The 20,267-nt window shown below is 45.2% G+C and overlaps 1 protein-coding gene across 2 annotated transcripts in view; it reads left to right on the top strand.

Annotated features, from left to right (window-relative positions):
* LOC117546987 (NLR family CARD domain-containing protein 3-like) overlaps window positions 1-19,799 on the top strand; it is a 54,237-nt gene extending 34,438 nt beyond the window's left edge. For both annotated transcript variants that reach the window (XM_034217440.1, XM_034217441.1), the window contains exons 5-9: window positions 15,482-17,285; window positions 17,372-17,545; window positions 18,289-18,435; window positions 18,886-18,932; window positions 19,014-19,799. In XM_034217440.1, coding sequence (XP_034073331.1) covers window positions 15,482-17,285; window positions 17,372-17,545; window positions 18,289-18,435; window positions 18,886-18,932; window positions 19,014-19,627 — 2,786 coding nt within the window. In that variant the 3' untranslated portion in view covers window positions 19,628-19,799. The remainder of the gene's footprint in view (window positions 1-15,481; window positions 17,286-17,371; window positions 17,546-18,288; window positions 18,436-18,885; window positions 18,933-19,013) is intronic.
* The last annotated feature ends 468 nt before the right edge of the window (window positions 19,800-20,267 follow it).

Here is a 20,267-nt window from a genome sequence, read left to right as displayed (position 1 = left end):
TGATGTCTATATAAAACGCGTCGCATGGGTCTTTGCCAGATACATAAGCGCAAACAACGTACTAGCCCCTGTCTGATATTTTGGCCTTCTGTAGTTGTAGTAGGACGGCAGGACTTGATGAGTTGACTTTAGAGATAGATAGTCTCCTTTTGATTTTTGTTTTGTCGGCCCATAAGGTATAACCCCAGTCCTTGCGCGAGGTGTTCAATAAAACCAAAGCCCAGCCTCCAGAACAGTGGGTGCTGGTGTAACTGTCATCTATTACATAACAGATGTAAACGTCTGCCCGCCCCAGCTTCCTAGGGTTGGGGCAAGGGAAGTAGTTACACGGGTCTAACTGCACTGTGCTATCTTCCCCTTCCCCCAGAGTAATGTTACCAATCCCTGCTTTGATAAGCCCTTTTGACCATATGGTTCTCCCGGATTTCCCAACGTACCTTTTTGCTACTTTGACTTTGATTAGAGGGTTGTGTATAATCCTATACTTCATGGATACATGAAGTATAGGATTATGGCAAACACAAAACCCATAAGGAATATGCAAAGGATCCACTCTACGAGTGTCCAGACCCTCCAACAGTTTCTGCATTGCTCTCGTCATCTCACGCCTAGACTACTGCAACTCCCTCCTGGCTGGTCTACCTGCATGTGCCATCCGACCTCTGCAGCTCATCCAGAATGCAGCGGCTCGTCTGGTCTTCAACCTTCCTAAATTCTCCCACACCACTCCGCTCCTCCGCTCCCTTCACTGGCTTCCGGTAACTGCTAGAATCCACTTCAAGACACTGGTACTTGCTTACCATGCTGCGAATGGATCTGGCCCTTCCTACATCCAGGACATGGTTAAACCGTACACCCCAGCGCGTGCACTATGCTCTGCATCAGCCAAACGACTCGCTGCACCCTCGCTGCGAGGGGGACCCAAGTTCCCATCGGCGAAAACACGTGGGTTTGCTGTCCTGGCTCCAAGATGGTGGAATGAGCTCCCCATTGACATCAGGACGGCAGATAGCTTGCACATCTTCCGGCGCAAACTGAAAACTCATCTCTTTCGACTCCACTTCGAGCGTTAGAACTATTAACAAGGCACATATACTAATAAAGGACTGGCTTACCTAAAACTAGTTGAGTAGCACTTGAAATGTTTGGCTCTATGAAACCTGATGTACTTATATAATTCTGTTTTCTTCAAGGTTGTGTCTTCCTGGTCGAATGTACTTATTGTAAGTCGCTTTGGATAAAAGCGTCAGCTAAATGCAATGTAATGTAATTGCTCACAGTTGCGTTGTCGTTTTTCCAGGTGGGCGTTAGCCAATTCTTGTCCGAGGGGCTCCATCTTCAATCACTCGCCAGAGATCAGGCACAAAGTTTATGTTGGTGTCGTCATCTGCTTCGTGGATGTGTCTAGTCTGACTGAGCCCGTGCCTTCATGACCATATCAATTAAACCCCACACCATGACGGCACAGACGAGGAACCAGAGGCATATGAAAAAGCACAGCTGGCCGTCGCCCATGAGTCTTGTGTGTGGTACTAGGGTGTATGTGCTGCGTGTGTGGTGCTGGTGGTGACTTGGCACGTCACTTGTCGTCGTCTGTTTCTACTGGACCGGCTAGACTGGGGCGGAAATGACAGCTTTGCAGTGGCTGGCGTGGAACCACGTGGCTCTCTCGGCGACCTTGACCGCTGGCAACCATTGTCGCTAGAGATCTTGCTTGGTATCCCCCATCTAGGAATAATTTCCCTTAGTAAAGCTTTAGCCACAGCATTTGCTGTTTGTGCATTTACCGGTAATGCTTCAACCCATTTGGACCACATGTCAACCATTACAAGACAGTGCTTCTTACCCTCGGATGGATTAAGTTCGATGAAATCCAGCATTAGGTGCTCAAATGGTCTAGTTGGGGGTGGGTGTGCACCTGTTCCTGTAACCTTTACCGGTCTACCAGAATTTTGCGTAATGCAAATTAAGCATGCTTCACAGTGCTTCTAAGCTGTTACTGTGAACCCCCTTGTGAACCAATGTTGATTGACAGCCTCTAACATCCCCCCTTTTGACACATGATCCAACCCATGTGTCAATTTAGCAAAATGTGAGAAAAAATGCCTCGGGAGACATGGATTGGAGTTTGGACCAACCCAGATGCTGGAGGTGGGGTCAAAGGTAGCACCAGCAGTTTTCCACTGTGCTTTTTCTGTTGGTGGAGCTAACTGCTGCATGGCAGTTAGTGACGACATATTGTCAGTGATGGAGGAAACAGGGATGTTAACAAACGACTGTGCGTGTGGTGCGAGAGGAATCAGAGCGGCTGCCTTTGCAGCTGCCTTTGCAGCTGAGTCAGCATTTCCTAATGAGACGGGGTCGGTGTTGCTGGTGTGTGCAGCACATTTACAGACTGCAACCTCAGACGGGAGCAGAATGGCGTCCAATAAGCCTGCAACTAGGACATGGTTAAGCACTGGCTTACCGTCAGATTTCAGGAATTGTCTACACTTCCAGATAGCCCCAAAATCGTGTACTACCCCGAAGGCATAACGTGAGTCAGTGTAGATATTTACAGATTTGCCTTTTGCAAAAGTGCAGTTCTCAGTGAGTGCTACGAGCTCTGCTGCGGTCCGGAACAGAGGACAGCAGAATCTGAAACAACAGATAAACCCACCCGATTAGTGTCCACAAGGTCGCGAGAGGCAGACCCATCAACATACAAAATGAGGTCAGCGTTAGTCAGGGGTACATCTTTTAAGTCAGGTCTGGGAGTACATACAATAAGAAGCTCGGCAACACAGTCGTGTTCGTCACCGTCTTCAGGGAGAGTCATAAGAGACGCTGGGTTCTGAGTGGTACAGCGTTTGATTTCAACATTAGGCATGTCCAACAGGCATGTGTGATACCTAAGGTAACGTGCAGCAGAGAGGTGTGATGTTCTCTGTTCACAGAGGATGAGAGAAACAGTATGTGGAACTAACAGGATCAAAGGTGAATATCCCACAATGTCACGTGAGGAGTTGAGAGCTTTCTCAGCTGCAGCCACTGCACGGAGACATTTAGGCAGGCCAGCAGCACAGGGTCTAGCTTGGAGGAGAAATAGGCCACAGGCCTCTGTTTTCCCCCATGATCTTGAAGGAGAACTGAGGTCATACACCCATGTCGCTCATCCACTGCCTGAGTGAAAGGTTTAGTGTGATCAGGTATAGCGTCGGTGGGGATTGGAGAGCCAGCTTCCTGTTAATGAAGCTGGCTTTCCAATCGTCGGCTTCCGGCGTCCATATGAGGTGATCTGTAGGTTTCAAACCAGTGACGTGCGTGATTGTACGGAGTGGCTGTTCGATTGGAGAATAGTTAGGAATGAATGACCTGCAGTACGAACACATACCCAAAAATGATATCATCTGTCGCTTAGTGACAGGTTTTGGCAGAGCAGCCAATGATGCAATACGCTTATCTGAAAGCGTTTCCCCTCTCCTGATTTGACATGACCCAAAAATGTAACTGTCTTTTGCACATATTGAAGTTTAGACAAACTGGCCTTGTGGCTCTCAGCTGCGAGGTGTTGTAACAAGGAAATGGTATCAGCCTCACACTGTTCTGCTGTGGACTTTTTTAACAGGAAACACTGGAGTGCGTACCGGAGAATTATTGCATGGAACAATGACCCCTTGTTTAAGCAGAGAGGTAAAAATTGGCCGAATGCCATCAACAGCTTCACGCTTTAATGGGTACTGGGGTTGATTTGGGCGGTAGGTAGACTTTAGGGTGATAATAATAGGTTCGGCAGAACGGATTAAACCAACATCATATTTGTGAGCTGCCCAGAGTGTCGGAGGCACATCTTTTAGCGTGGCAGGAAGCTCAGAAATATGAGAGTAACCTGAAAACACAGGCTCCCCTGGGCCTGGCACAGGGTTAACAGAATCATTCCCAATCAGAGCCAGAGTACGCAGCGTGTGTACATTACAGTTGACATCGTACTTAAACACATCATGTGACATAGAGTACATGATATGAGGTGTGTGTGTGTGTGTGGCTGTCCAATCAGTAATAGATTCCCAATCTTTAACGAATGGACCCAAATTCCTCCATTTATCAGTGGGGCCCCTTGCTAGTGAAATGTGTGGGACCGCCCCTGGGACTTTATACAGCTTGTGTTGTGTGGGTGTGAGTGTGACAGAAATAGCGCTGCGCAGAAAACTCCAATACATTGTTTTAAGCATGATTTCATCATTCACACATTCCAACAGAAACTGTTCATCATAGTATTTGCATGTATCATCAGAAACACTAGCAGTGCAATGCAAATGAGGAGCTTCCATAAACACAGCCAGTGAGGAGACACGCTGACGGGCCAAACGCAACAGTTTTTGAGAATCAGGAAATGTTGCCAGCCATTGATACACATACAACAATTCTTCGTCAAATGAGAGTTTTTGGACCATCGTGGGAGATGGTCGTCTGACTTTTAGACCCTCATTTGTAGAGATGAGGTCAAGGCCAAACCGGAGGATCAAATCTCTGCCCAGTACATTACATTACATTACATTTAGCTGACGCTTTTATCCAAAGCGACTTACAATAAGTACATTCGACCAGGAAGACACAACCTTGAAGAAAACAGAATCATATAAGTACATCAGGTTTCATAGAGCCAAACATTTCAAGTGCTACTCAACTGGCTTTAGGTAAGCCAGTCCTTTATTAGTATAAAAGTGCTTTGTTAATAGTTCTATCGCTCGAAGTGGAGTCGAAAGAGATGAGTTTTCAGTCTGCGCCGGAAGATGTGCAAGCTGTCTGCTGTCCTGATGTCAATGGGGAGCTCATTCCACCATCCTGGAGCCAGGACAGCAAACCCACGTGTTTTCGCCGATGGGAACTTGGGTCCCCCTCGCAGCGAGGGCGCAGCGAGTCGTTTGGCTGATGCAGAGAGTAGTGCACGTGCTGGGGTGTACGGTTTAACCATGTCCTGGATGTAGGAAGGGCCAGATCCATTCGCAGCATGGTAAGCAAGTACCAGTGTCTTGAAGTGGATTCTAGCAGTTACCGGAAGCCAGTGAAGGGAGCGGAGGAGCGGAGTGGTGTGTGAACATTTAGGAAGGTTGAAGACCAGACGAGCCGCTGCATTCTGGATGAGCTGCAGAGGTCGGATGGCACATGCAGGTAGACCAGCCAGGAGGGAGTTGCAGTTGCAGTAAATGTATAGGGCAGACAGATGACAGAAGAAAACTGTGTTTTACTGATGTGGGAAATGGATGGCTGGCATCACCGTTATCTCTACACTGAATTGGTACAGAAAACTTCTCCTTTACAGTCTCACCAGCAGCTCCTATTGAGTGGATACATCTACCACTACATTTGGCAAATCTGCCAGTTTTACCACAGAATGTGTAGCCCCAGAATCAACCAAAAATGTAACATCAACACTAGGGATGTAACGATGCCAAACTCACGGTACGATAATATCGCGATAACAAGTCCACGGTACGGTATTTATCGCGATATTGAATAATAAAGGGAAAAATTAAAAATGTAATTAATTTTTTTTCAATACACATTTTTTTTACTCGGAAAATGTCTCTTTATTAAATAATAAATCAGATTTGTACAGCATTTTAGTAGGATAGCAGTATTTTAAAGTGTCAAAAACGAAGTGACAGTAACAGACTGGAACAAGAAAACCAGTGTTTTTGTACCTATAGTACTACCAAACAAAGTAGGCATTTTCTTTGTGCCACTGCATCTCACAAATAAACATTTAATAATCAGACCCTCCAATAAAATAAATCAAGTTTCACTTTAGTTTTTCAAGTAACTCAACTCAAACTCACTAAGTCACTCACTCAGCATCATCAGACAGATTTTTAGGAATATGAGAATGTCCACATTTCCAGATAAGCTGGGATGTTTGGGCATTTACAATATCCCCTGCTCTGGAAAGAACTCTCTCGCTTGGTACTGATGTTGCTGGGACATGTTGGAGCACCACCCAATGGCGGTGGTGGAAGGTTCACCTCTGCTCCGCGCGTCCCTTGATGACTGATGAGCTAGTCAAATTACAAAAGAAGGAACTCAAAGCACCAGGATAAAGGTTAAACAATAATCTGTTTTAATGGTAAAAAGCAACAGTACAATACAGAGCACTCCGGGCTGAATTCTACTACTGTGTGAGATACGTCCCACGACAGTCAGTCAGAAGACAGCGCCGAGTATGAACATTGGGACAGCTTAAATACAAGTTATGTGGGAGGAGTTGTGTGGTTGCTCCTACCTAGCTATTTGTTATTGGCGATTTCACTTCTGGGCGAGCCCTAGACCGTGAGCTGGTAGTTCTCCATTGGCCGGTTTCACTTCTGGGCGGGACCCTAGGCAATGAGTCAGCAGCCGTTGATTCCATCTGTTGCTCCATCTCCTGTGTGTGTGTGTGTGTGTCCCTCTGCCCTCAGGCAGTCCCCCAACAATGATTTGGAGTAGTATAATCTTACAGACTGAGGACTCTTTGACAGAATGAACACACATCTTATCATGTAGCTAATCACACAAAGGTCACATGTTTTCTTCTCTGAAAGCTATGCTTGTATAGGTTTTAAACGTCCTTGTCTCATGACATCTTTAGGATTAGTTAACTAACAAAGGTTAACTGTTCTTATACCCTCAGGCCTTCCTCTGAACTTCCTTCCATCCCAAAGTCAGCTCGCTTAGAATGAATGCATCTATTGATAACTCAGAAGGACCATTGTCTCTCTAACTGTGTGTGACCCAACTCAGTAACACACCAACATCTTTATCCTTCTACTAAAAATGGGACATCATTATAGGAATAATTAATATATAAAAAACCTCTCTATAATTAAGAGGAAGAAATTGACTTGTCCATTCAAGTTTTAACACACATGAATATATAAAAACACACATATATTAGTAATAACATAATTCAACACACTTCTTATAAGGTGACATTTAAAAATGAATATACCAGAAATACGCTGTATTAAATGTTCTGCTATAACACGTTATTTTAATACTTCAGACTGCAGTGGTCGCGTTAACCGAATATTTTATTTAACAATGACGGTAAAATCTGAAAGCAGTCTGTCATTTTGACAGATTAGAGCAAACTCGGAACAGCGCCAACGTTTCCCCGCAGCGAGGCTCTGGTGTTATGCCGTGTTATGCATGCCCTCCAAAAGGAAATGATATAGTTTCCAAACCGTACTTTGCCGTACAGATCAATACATGTCTGGGAGGTTTTGCTTTACGCTGTGCGCGCTCCCGCGAGGTGCATGCACACACGGCATAACACCCCCCCCCCCCCCCCACTTCACGAGCGTGCTCTCTCGTGAACTGTTCAGACCCGACGGGTAATAAGGGATTATGACGGACATTTTACGATCCTGTCTGTCAAAATGACGGACAGCGAAAAAGTCTAACGCCACCTCAGTGGGACGGAGAGATATGCTTTGGCCATGGGTGACAGCAGTGGGTCAAACTGTGCATTGTCTCTCCACCACTTCAAAAACAATACAGTTGTTGCCAAGAAGGTGAGGCTTATTGACAGAGATATAAATATACTGTTGGTACTTGTCAGTGTCTGTACATGTAGCCTGTAAATACCATGTCCTTTTGTGTTATCTGTTTCATGTTCATGTTGTAACCTACTTGCTGCCATGTTGGACAGGTCTCTCTTGAAAAAGAGATCGATGATCTCAATGGGACCACCTGGTTAAATAAAGGTTTAAAATAAAAATAAAAATCGCGGTAGATTTAGTCAGTCTCACGACGGTGTTGGGACGTTTATTTACCGCGATATTCGGTATATCGTTACATCCCTAATCAACACCCAGGATAGCTAGAGTTAGTGTGCGAAACTTCTTAAATGCTGTTTCAGTGTCATATTTCAAATATGTACCCTCTTTAACCACAGGCATGTTTTCTAATTTTTCTAATGTATCAATAGCTTGCATGATGTGTGTGTGTGTGGCACTTCCCTGTTTTGATGCTGCAGGCGTCTCCTTGGGGTTGGTGTGACCAGGCGGTTGTAACGGCTTGGACCATGGTCAGTTGGGCCTTGTCTTTTCGGTTGCGGCATTTCTTGTCGTCATTAGCTTTTTCTTCTGAGAGGCGCTTCTCGGCATGTATGGCATGTCGGCGGATTTCTTCCAGACGGACACCGTCCATAACGCCAATGCAGGAGGCTCGCACAGATGTAGAGATAGCCGAGGACAGGCCGTTGAGAAAAGCGTTGTTGAGATGGGTTTCTCAAACTCCTACAACCCCTACTGGGTAGCCATCAGGTTCTTGGATGCCGCTGTTTGCATTGAAAACAAGGTGCAGGCGGTGGTAATAGTCATTTACCGATTCGTCAGGATTTTGTTTGCAGGCGGTGATTTTTGCCATATCAACTTTAGTGGGGAATTTCGCTTTAATTGCTGCGCAGAGGGTGGCAATTGCGTTGCGGTATCCCTCATTGGTGCGGTGGAGCCATTCTGTATTCATCTGGTGTTGGTGACCGTTCATCAGACCAGTGAAATGGCTGGCATGAGTTGGGCCTATTTTTAATGTCAGTAATCTGTGTATTTCAGGCATGGTGGGAGAAAATTGCTGGCAGAATAGGAGAAGGGCTGTGGAGAATTTTTCTCCGTCTTGTTGAATGTCAGGAAGGTGGTCATTCATCATTTCCTTTATGTCCTTGATGGTCCAAGGGCGATACACGACAGACGGTCCATCGTGTCCCGCTACCTGGACCATAGGGAAAGAATGCTGCATCATCCCCGTCTGTTTCTCCTCCGCTGTCGTTTCGTCTTCCTCGCTGTCGTCATTGGTGGTTTGGTCGTAGTCCCGGAGGTGCTGTTTGTATATTTCAGAGTTATTAGCTATTTCTCTAGCAGCTCTCTTTCTCGCGGTGTCTTGGCGTTTTTCTTCCTTCTCTATGATTTTTTTTTTACGGTGTTCGGGCTGAGTTGTGTCCCCGTTTTGGGTGGTGTAGATGGAGATGCTCTGACGGGTGGAACTGCCTCTGCTGGATCCCCACCCACGGTACCGGCGTCCAGATGGTTTGCGTCTCGATACGCCGGGGGAGGTGGATGGACCTGAGGGTGGAACGGAAATCCGTACCTGTAAGAGACGGAGACAGAGAAGTGGATGTCTGGTGGAATGGATTATGTGGCTTCGGACAACATTTAATTTCCCTTTTTCCTTCACTTTCATCATCCACCTTTATTTTCTTTATTGCAGAGACCAACTGCCTCCTTTCACGGCATTCTGCTTCATCCTCCCAGTATTTTAAACACTTTCTGTGACTTTCAATCTTTTCTAACTCTTTTACTTTAATTTTACTCTTCTTTCTCATTCCATCTTCACACTCTTGTAATTTGTCCTTTAGGTCTTTGATTTTTAATTTACTCAAAGATCCTCCCTTTGGAAATCCGAACATTTCCGTCCATATATTTAATTTAGACAGACTGCTTTCACCATATGTTGCTCGTATGACATCTACAATTGGGCCCTCAGGAGGCTCTGCCCCCTTACTTTGCTTTGTCCCCATGACTAAAGTCTTTAAGTGTCACCAAGACACCCCGTGTTACCAAAACACAATTTTTCACCCGTCGGTGATGTGATATTTGTTCCTCAGTACAAATCACACAAAAACTGATCGTAAAACCTTTTACGACGGATATACCAAATATCCTACTTTTGAGCAATCCCGCTTAATAAATGTCATGGAGGTTATTTAACTTTGACTTTTAAACAATTAGAATTTGTACATCTCACCAGATATTTTAGAGGAATTGAGTTTGTTGGATCTCGTGAAGTCAATCAGTTTCACTCAGGCGCTGGTCCTCTCGTCCCGTAACACTTTCTGTCGAGGTAGAGGAGAATCCGAGGATCCCGGCGGCCAACCACTAGCATCCCTGGGTGTCCCCGACGGAGCTTTCAGAGATCTCACTTCTGACACCACGTCTGTTGTGGATATTTTAAACTCGTCAATACTGTAAAGATGTACAATGAGAGTAATCAATAATAAACTGGTGAAAGCAAGCAGCGTTGGCTTGTTGGTTATTTATTTGAAGCTTCAAATGGCACAGGTCTCACAGAGTATAGGATAGTCTGCAAGAGTGTGCGCAATAGTCACAAAATAGCAAAGCTTATATACAAGATAGGGCGGGCAGACAGAGTTTTGTGTAGCATGGCGGAACGCCTCTGAAATCTGCTTTCACACGGATGTCTCATATCGCTATTAGACACCTGTGTCCTTGAGCTATAGAAAGTATAACAGTTATCAGAATATGGAAGTTCAAACTTAGTGTGAAGAGGAGTAGTTTCAACATAGTCTGCCAAATCAGCTCTGTGGCCTTGAAGCGCTTGAGAATAATAACCCTCATTAGAGTAAGAGAGGAAACAGCACATATGAAGAAATGGTACAGTAGTGTTAGACAATGCTTTCAGAAGCATTTGGTTTTAGCATAGAAGGTAACATAAGAAATTGCCACTACAGTAATCTTAAAAAATTCATCTTACTTTTTTTTCCTACTGTTTATAAGTATGATTAAATATGAAATGCTGTATTCATTAGTTGTACTATAATTCTACAAATATTTTTATATTTTAAGTTTTCAGAGTAATTGTTTCCTACAGAACATTTTGTGATGTCATTTTGTTTGATTGGAAAATGTTAGAAAAAGCTGTAAGATAACAGTATTCTCCCGTTAGACCTTTAGGTTCTGTATTTATTTTAGTGTTTGATCAATCTAATAAACATTTATTTTTTTTTAAACTGTTTTTCTCATCAGAACTTTATTTGAGGTATTTTAATGTAACATTTTAAGACAATGGATTTTGAAAAGAGAGGAAAGTTTCCTCTAAAATCTTTAAGGACAATTTCTGTATACCAATTGCTTTTGCACTTTATTTCCGTTAAAGTATTTTTACTTTAATGTTATGGCTTTTGTTTGGCAGCCATCTTGACCGTTTTTTTACGGGTTTTTTGCCCGTAGAAGTTTTAGTGCTTTACTTTTATTAATGGTTATTAACTGTAAAAAGAGAGGATACATCTGTAAAATTACAGTGTTTTCCTGTAAAATCTTTACGGACAATTCCCGTAAATTAATGGCTTATTCACTTTATTTCAGTTAAAGTATTTGACTTTAATTTAAGGGTTTTTGTTTGGCAGCCGCTGCTGCCAGTACTTTGACCGTTTTTTTACGTGTTTTTTGTTTACAGTGTGATTCATCAGGACTTAGGAAAAGAGACTGCTGTGCTTTGAGAATCCGACCGCACTGACACTATCCAACGTCATTATGATGCACCAGCCGATGTTATTAAGAAGGAGAAGAAGCTTTATTTCATCCCAAAGGGGAAATTCAGCTCAGTTGCTCACTCGGTTGTGGTAACACACAGTACAATACACACACATGCACAGGACAGGTGAGAGAGGTCTGAGCAAAACAGGTGGCCTGTCTGTCCAGCGCAACACAAATTCCTACAGACTGCGGCACTAAAACACTCTGCTGCTATATTAACGAGTTTCTCCTGGTGGGACATTGGAGATATGTAATACAAGTGGGTGATGCTAAAAGCCAGTGTTGGGGAGGGGATGGATCAGAGGAGTGACCAGAAAGTGTAGAAGTTTTGAGGTTTTTACAACCCCACTCGGCTCCGCGTGTCGTTTTGGCGAGTCCTGCTTAAAATCATAACAGGAAGGAAATCAGAGAACACCCGGATACCAGTTTAAACAATAATCTGTTTTAATTATAAAAGGTAATAATGCAATGCAATATAATACATTACAATACAATATAATACAATACAATTATATTGTAATGTAAGGAGTAGGCCCACTCCTGCCCTGGTTCGCGTGCTGCGTAGATCCTTCGGTCCTGGCAGCCCGAGAAGAGAGAGCGAACGCCAGGACTCAACAGGAGATATACAAGAATAAGAAGGAGGGGTTAGGTCAGCTGGTCATCTTTTCAGGTCATCTCATTGGGAGACGCAAAATATGCTGTGTCACAGTGAATCAGCGCTGGCCAGCAGAAAACAAAACAGGCTCACTTTGCAACAAAACACATCTTATTATGTATCTTATCACATAAGTCATGTGTTTCTTTATGAAAGCCATACTTGTTGGAAATGTAACAGTCATCACTTCATGACCTCCTCAGGACCAGCTCACCAACAACTGTCTTCATACCCCCAGGCCATCTCTGAACTTCCATCCACCCGAAGTCAGCTCAACCAGAATCAGAAGGACCATTGTCTCTCTAATTGTGTGTGACTCAATTCTCCTGCTCTTTTAGGAGTCCTGAAATGAACGCACATACATTTCTCTCACACCAACACTTAACATCCCATAGCCTATATCAGGTGACATAAAAATGAATATACCAGAATTACGCTGTATCAAACTTTTTGCCATAATACTTTACATCAATCTCCACAAAAGTCATCAGTGGGCTCTGAAATGGCAGTGAGTCCTTGAGTGCTACATTTTCCCAGGAAACAGCCAATTCTGTTTGGAACGAGGTTTGTCCTGCCGAACTGTCAGATATCTCAGGAGGGGGAGTCATGGATGAACCCCGGCTGTTTGCCACAGTGTAGGTTAGCTGCTGACTCAGTCTCAGTATGTTGAATGGGACTGATGCACACTGAGTTCAGGAGGCAGAGCTGAGGGCTTGGAGAACAGCTGTTGTTGCTCAGATGGTCAGAAGGGGCCACAGGGACACACTGTGGAGGTTTGTCCTGACATGAGACTGGACAGTTGTGATTTACATTCCTGTTCAATGTTGCATGGAGGCAGACAGTGTCATTTCCCATGTTTTAAAGGGGACTGTAGTGTTGTGGCGATCCAGCACTCACACAACAGGAAATAATGAAACAGAGAGGAATCAATAAAACACAAACACAGATATAGCTGATCATTAATTATTATGTAGTTGTTGCAACAAACAAACAATAATGGGAAGTATATCACCTGCTGCCACAGCAGCCAGTCGCGGAAATGCCCCCCGACAGTAGCAACAATCATACAGCATATAGCCACTGCAATGAACACACACACATTTTCCCTAAGCATGTTTAACACACACACATTTTACCATGCAGCCTACCACACAAATGTCACATGTTTATCTCTCTGAAAGCTATACTTGTATATGTTTAAACTAATTCTGTCAAAATTATCGCGTTAACAGCGGTAATTCATTTTTTGAATTCATTGCGTTAAAATATTTAACGCATTTAAGGCTTGCGCAGAATAGCCCGCCCCATACATCCTACCAGTGGCTACAGCCATACCAAGACATGGCTTAGCCCCACCATGAACAATGATGTTAAAGTAAGCAAAATAAAGTCCGCCAACTCGCGCGCAGTAAATTGCACAGACAGTTAGTCAGATTGATTTCAGCAGCCACTTGTTTGGAAATACCGAAGACTAGAAACGGTTTGAAAACTTTTGTCACGTAGTGATCGTCTTCTCAATAGAACATCTTTGATAATGTCTTCTGGCCAATCAGAATCAAGATAACGGTGTGGTGTTGTTGCAGGAAGTCCCGACAGAGAATACTTTTGCTGTAGTTAGGGTTGGGTACCGAGAACCGGTTCCGGTTCAGAACCGGTTCCAACATTTAGATTCCAACGGCATCATTTAGAAATGTAAATTTCGGTTCCGCTTTTCGATGCCTGAGGAAATGTTTCACGCCGCTCTCCGTAGCCTACTGTATGACTGGGAAGGGGCGGGAAATGTAGCGTTGTACCTACACTTCCTACAGCATAACCTGAGACCAGGGCCGGCCCGTCGCACTGGCGTTATAGATGTTCGCCTAGGGCGCCAGATCTGTGGAGGCGCTGCGCTGACAGCTCTGGGAGGGAAACAAAACGTTTTGACCGTTGGCGCTCATCCTAATTTTCGGCCTTGATGCAACAACATTCATAATTAAGTAAATGTAACACCCTTTTCCCCCCGGTTACACTTTTCATTTCCCCTGTACGATGGGCGCTGTAAGTGATGAAAATGGGGGATGTTGGCTTATCAGGCACCCGCAGCTCACAGCCAAAGAGCGAGTGAGCGTGGGAGGGAGAGAGGGAGGGCGCTGTTGTTATTAGCATCTGGTGCTAGCTGCTCTAACGGAAGAAGAAGATGTTTCTACAATGATGTGGAGGGAGAGTCCTCTCCAGTCAGACTGAGAGGCTGATAACTACAGCTCAGTGAGGTAAAGGACTCTGAGTGTTTAGATAGTTCACTTTAGTCTAATAAATGTACTTTTTTTGGTGGAAGAAGCACGTATCATTTTTTTACCCTGCCCCTCAAAGAATCGGAATTAAGAACCGTTAAGAACCGGAATCGAAAAGTAGAATCGGAATCAGAATCGTGGAAATTCAAACGATACCCAACCCTAGCTGTAGTACATCTCTATATACATCAATACAACATTACGTGTTGATAGAAATCAACACGTAATGAAATGAGACCCCACGGTTTGATGATTGATAGGTGTGTGGGCTGTCTTTCATTTTGACACACAGAACAATGTTATAATAAACATACTGTATGTTAAATGGATATATCCGCCTTCTTTCATTTATCTTTCCATTCCCACAACAATAGGCCTATACATAAAGAAATGGCATATTTTGGACATAGTTCGAATGGTGATTAATCATGATTAATTCATTTTAAAGCTGTGATTAATCTGATTAACATTTTTAATCGTTTGGCAGCCCTAGTATTAACTTTATCGTCTCATGATATCCTGAGGATTAGTTGACTAACAAAGGTGAACTGTTTTTATAACCTGAGGCCTTCTCTGAACTTCCTCTACCCTCGGTGTCAGCTCACTTCAAATGAATACATCTATTGATAACTCAGAAGGACCATTGTCTCTAACTGTGTGACCCAACTCAGTAACACACATCATATAGCTTAGCATGTGACCTTAATGAATATCAGAAATACGCTGTATTAAACATTATGCTATAACAGTAGGGTAAGCTCTAAACATCAGAGGAGCAGATTGCTCAGCCTCACTGGGATTGCTCACTGCAGATTCTGTCATTACTAATGGCCCAGCCCCCTACAGGTGGAAGGAGGTATCATTTGCCGTCCTACATGACTTGGTGAGGAAGGGACGGGTTATTACTTTGACCCCCCAGGGTGTCTTGTAGATGGTAGGCTACTGCAGGAGTATACTGTGACACAGTAAGAACCATCCACTTCCTGTAAACCAGAGAGAGAGCTGTGTCCACACACTCAGTGGGTGTTGGGATCTGCTGGTAGCAGCAGGAATAAGAGTCAGTCAGGTTTAGGGCCATGGTTCTCTGTGGGAAAACTGATGGTTCTCTGTGGGGTGGAACTTATACTGGACAATGTACAGATAATTATGCAACAAGATCCAGTGACTTGATATAAGGAAAATAACCTGCTATTTTGTCAGAAATGGGTCCAATTAGAAGGAAAAATGTTGATGTATCTTTCATGTAAATGTATTTCTTATTCATTCAGATATTCTCACGAAGTGCCAAGGTGAACTCAAATCAAACCTGAAGGAAACATTTGAAAATATCAGATTTATGGACAAATCTGAAACCCTACATAAAATCTACACGGAGATCTACATCACCAGGGGAGACACCACAGAGGTCAATGCTGAACATGAGGTCAGACAGATTGAAACAGCATCCAGGAAACCAGACAGACCAGAAACACCCATCAGACAAGAAGACCTCTTTAAAGCCTCACCTGGAAGAGATGCACCAATCAGAGCAGTGCTGACAAAGGGAGTGGCTGGCATTGGGAAAACAGTCTTAACACAGAAGTTCACTCTGGACTGGGCTGAAGGCAAAGCCAACCAGGACATCCAGTTCATATTTCCATTCACCTTCAGAGAGCTGAATGTGGTGAGAGAGAACAAGTACAGCTTGGTGGAACTTGTTCATCACTTCTTCTCTGAAACCAGAGACGCAGGAATCTGCAGGTTTGATCAGTTCTCGGTCGTGTTCATCTTTGACGGTCTGGATGAGTGTCGACTTCCTCTGGACTTCCTCAACACTGAGATCCTGACTGATGTCACAAAGTCCACCTCAGTGGATGTACTGCTGACAAACCTCATCAGAGGGAAGCTGCTTCCCTCTGCTCGCCTCTGGATAACCACACGGCCTGCAGCAGCCAATCAGATCCCTCCTGAGTGTGTGGACATGGTGACAGAGGTCCGAGGGTTCACCGACCCACAGAAGGAGGAGTACTTCAGGAAGAGATTCAGAGATCAGGAGCAGGCCGGCACCATCATCTCCCACATCAAGACCTCACGAAGCCTCCACATCATGTGCCACATCCCAGTCTTCTGCTGGATCTCTGCTTCAGTTCTGGAGGACATGTTGAAAACTGAGGGAGGAGAGCTGCCCAAGACCCTGACTGAGATGTACATCCACTTCCTGGTGGTTCAGTCCAAAGTGAAGAACATCAAGTATCAGGGAGGAGGTGAGACGGATCCACACAGGAGTCCAGAGAGCAGGAAGATGATGGAGTCTCTGGGGAAACTGGCTTTTGAGCAGCTGCAGAAAGGCAACCTGATCTTCTATGAGTCCGACCTGACAGAGTGTGGCATCGATATCAGAGCAGCCTCAGTGTACTCAGGAGTGTTCACACAGGTCTTTAGAGAGGAGAGAGGAACGTACAAGAACACAGTGTTCTGCTTCGTCCATCTGAGCGTTCAGGAGTTTCTGGCTGCTCTTCATGTCCATCTGACCTTCATCACCTCTGGAGTCAACCTGCTGTCAGAAGAACCAACAACCTCCAAGAAGCCTAAACTATTCAGATCCAAACCCAAACCCAAAGCCAAACCTACACTAACACATCTCTACCAGAGTGCTGTGGACCAGGCCTTACAGAGTCCAAACGGACACCTGGACTTGTTCCTCCGCTTCCTCCTGGGTCTTTCACTGGAGACCAATCAGAAACTCCTACGAGGCCTGCTGACACAGACAGGGAGTGGCTCAGAGACCAATCAGGAAACAGTCCAGTACATCAAGAAGAAGATGGAAGAGGATCTGTCTCCAGAGAGAAGCATCAACCTGTTCCACTGTCTGAATGAACTGAATGATCGTTCTCTGGTGGAGGAGATCCAACAGTCCCTGAGTTCAGGAAGTCTCTCCACAGATAATCTGTCTCCTGCTCAGTGGTCAGCTCTGGTCTTCATCTTACTGTCATCAGAAGAAGATCTGGACGTGTTTGACCTGAAGAGATACTCTGCTTCAGAGGAGGCTCTTCTGAGGCTGCTGCCAGTGGTCACAGCCTCCAACAAAGCTCTGTAAGTACAGAGATCATTGATTTAGTGAATCAGTTATTAATACACTGCTGTCTCCTGAATAACTGTTGTCCTCATCGTCTCCTCAGGCTGAGTGGCTGTCAGCTGTCAGGGAGAAGCTGTGATGCTCTGTCCTCAGTCCTCAGCTCCCAGTCCTCTAGTCTGACAGAGCTGGACCTGAGTAACAACAACCTGCAGGATTCACGAGTGAAGCTGCTGTCTGCTGGACTGGAGAGTCCACACTGTGAACTGAAGACTCTCAGGTCAGAGCAGAGTACCATTTGACTTAGACAGTAATACAAGTCAATACCAACATCAGCATATAAGGGTGGTGTGGAAATACCATCATCGATAACATAATTAATACATGTGCCACAATTCACAAAATGACTATTGGCACGGACTTCTTTAAAGCCTCTAAAAAGACCTTCATTTAAAAAAAAAAAGTGGGCAGCCCCTTGATCCTGAGCTTTAGGTCGTAACTGAAAGAATGAGATCACAGATTTAAGAAGTCTAAATTAACTTCAGATTAAAGCTTCTTCTGTAGGGTGACTGGATCAGCCTCAAAGATTGGGTGAGGAGAATGACAATAAAGTTGAATCTGAAACGGTGCTGGTTAAACAGCATTTCATTATTTCAACACTCTGGATGATGTCTGAAATACTACATTTATCTCCACAATGAGCAGCCCTGATAGGCCACCCTGAGCGTCTGAGACGATCTGCCTGGTGGTGTTGGAGGTCTGATGTCCAAACTGTATAGAGTGTGACGGCTGCAGATCTTCTTGTAGTCTTCTCTCTGTGTCTTTGTTCACATTATTCTCTATTCCTTTGTTTTGTGATCTGTTCATATCAATAAGACCCTTACCATGGCTGTCCATTTGAACTGTGAAGCAGTGACTGGAGTTTTAGGTGTAGAGATGACCCAGAGGTGATGCAGTAATAAGCCCCCCCCCTTCCAGTCCCGGACCCTCAGATGATCTGACGGCTTGTTTGTGTGTCTGCAGGCTGTCAGGCTGTCTGATCACAGAGGAAGGCTGTGATGCTCTGGCCTCAGCTTTAAACCCCTCCCATCTGAGAGAGCTGGACCTGAGCTACAATCATCCAGGAGCCTCAGGGGGGAGGCTGCTGTCTGCTGGACTGGACACGCTCAGGTATGGAGAGGCACTCAGTCTGATGGAGGAGGTGGAAACTGGCTCCTATGACCTGAAACAACCAGAGCTGATAGACTCTTCACACTGTCTGCCGTCAGCTGTAAGCATCAAACACAAATGTTCCACAACTGAGAGGAAACCCCCCCTCAGTGAAAAGTAAAAAACAGATTCAGGAATCAGAGATCGAGACATAAACCGAAATATGAAGAACACAGTGAACCAAAGACAAAACAACAGTTGAGGCTGCTGTTTCGTTTTTCTGATTTCAAGTCACTGACGGCAGCCTGACATCCTCAACACTGACTGGCTTTACGCCTCAAATGTTCATCCATCCGCGTATTTGCATTGACTTTACAAGTAACGGCAACGCGCTCGGTGTGAACGTACCTTTACTGAACCATGAGACATGTCATGTTTCTATGCTGACCCCCCCCCCCCCCCCTCTTTCAGTCTGGAGCCTGCTGCAGTCTGGTGGCTGAGGCCAGGTCTCAGGAAGTGTAAGTGTGTCATGAACATCTTCACACTGGGACATCACAGGTACTTTAACAACCTTTAATACCTGCTGTGTCTCTCATCAGATGCCTGTGAACTCACACTGGACTCAAACACAGTGAATAGAAAACTCCAACTGTCTGACAACAACAGGAAGGTGACATGTGTGAGAGAGGAGCAGAATTATCCTGATCATCCAGAGAGGTTCGACTCCTGGCCTCAGCTGATGTGCAGAGAAGCTCTGACTGGTCGCTGTTACTGTGAGGCCAAGTGGAGAGGAGAGGTTCATACATCAGTGACTTACAGAGGAATCAACAGGAGAGGAAACGGAGAGGACTGTTGGTTTGGAAGGAATGATCAGTCCTGGAGTCTGAGATGCTCTGGTGATGGTTACTCTGTCTGGCACAATAAGACATTATCACACATCTCCTCCTCCTCCTCTTCCTCCTCCTCTTCCTCCTCCTTTTCCTCCCTCTCCTCCCCCTCCCCCTCCTCTGGTAGAGTAGCAGTGTATCTGGATCATCCTGCTGGCTCTCTCTCCTTCTACAGAGTCTCCTCTGGCTCACTGATCCACCTCCACACCTTCAGAACCACATTCACTGAGCCTCTCTATGCTGGGTTTGGGTTATCTCGTTTCTTTGGTTCCTCAGTGTTCTCTGCAGGAGTGAGGCTGGCATCCTGGTTAAATAACTCCCAGTAGCCTACCTACTACCACCTCATTTGAGTGCGTTGTTTTCAAACTGGCTGTTTCTGCTAGGCTCCAGGTTGCCCTCATCTCTCGCCGACCTAAAGCTTCCACTACCATCTTGTCTGAGTTGCTCACCTCTCTCTGTTCCATCTCTCCATCAACTCTCCTGCTCGATGATTTCAACATTCACATGGACTCCAGTAACTGCAAATTTGCTGCTGAATTCCTTTCACTTCTGGACTGTTTCAGCATCAAGCAACATGTCCAGGGCCCCACCCACACCAAAGGTCACACGCTGGACCTGGTGTGCTCTACCGGCCCACCGCCCCCGACCTACAGCGCCTGGACCTGGCTGTATCTGACCATCATGCCATCCTCTTCACTTTTCCGGTCTCCCTGCCCAGGCATTATCCTCAACGCACCATCATGTTTAGGAACATCAAGACTGTGAGTGCACCGGCCCTATCCAACCTGATAGCTACCCACATGGCCTCCGCTCCCTCCGACTCCACCGTGGACGGCCTGGTAGCCCACTACAACACTGCCCTATCCCTCAGTCTCAACTCTCTCGCCCCATCAAAACCCGGACAGTTTCCTTCACTCGCCCTGCCCCCTGGTTCACCACCGAACTCCGCAGCATGAAGTCATGTGG

The sequence above is a fragment of the Gymnodraco acuticeps genome, unplaced genomic scaffold, assembly GCF_902827175.1.
Source record: "Gymnodraco acuticeps unplaced genomic scaffold, fGymAcu1.1, whole genome shotgun sequence".
In the NCBI taxonomy this organism is placed as follows: Eukaryota; Metazoa; Chordata; class Actinopteri; order Perciformes; family Bathydraconidae; genus Gymnodraco; species Gymnodraco acuticeps.
Note: the sequence above shows the minus strand (reverse complement) of the source record. Positions and strands in the feature narration are given on the sequence as shown.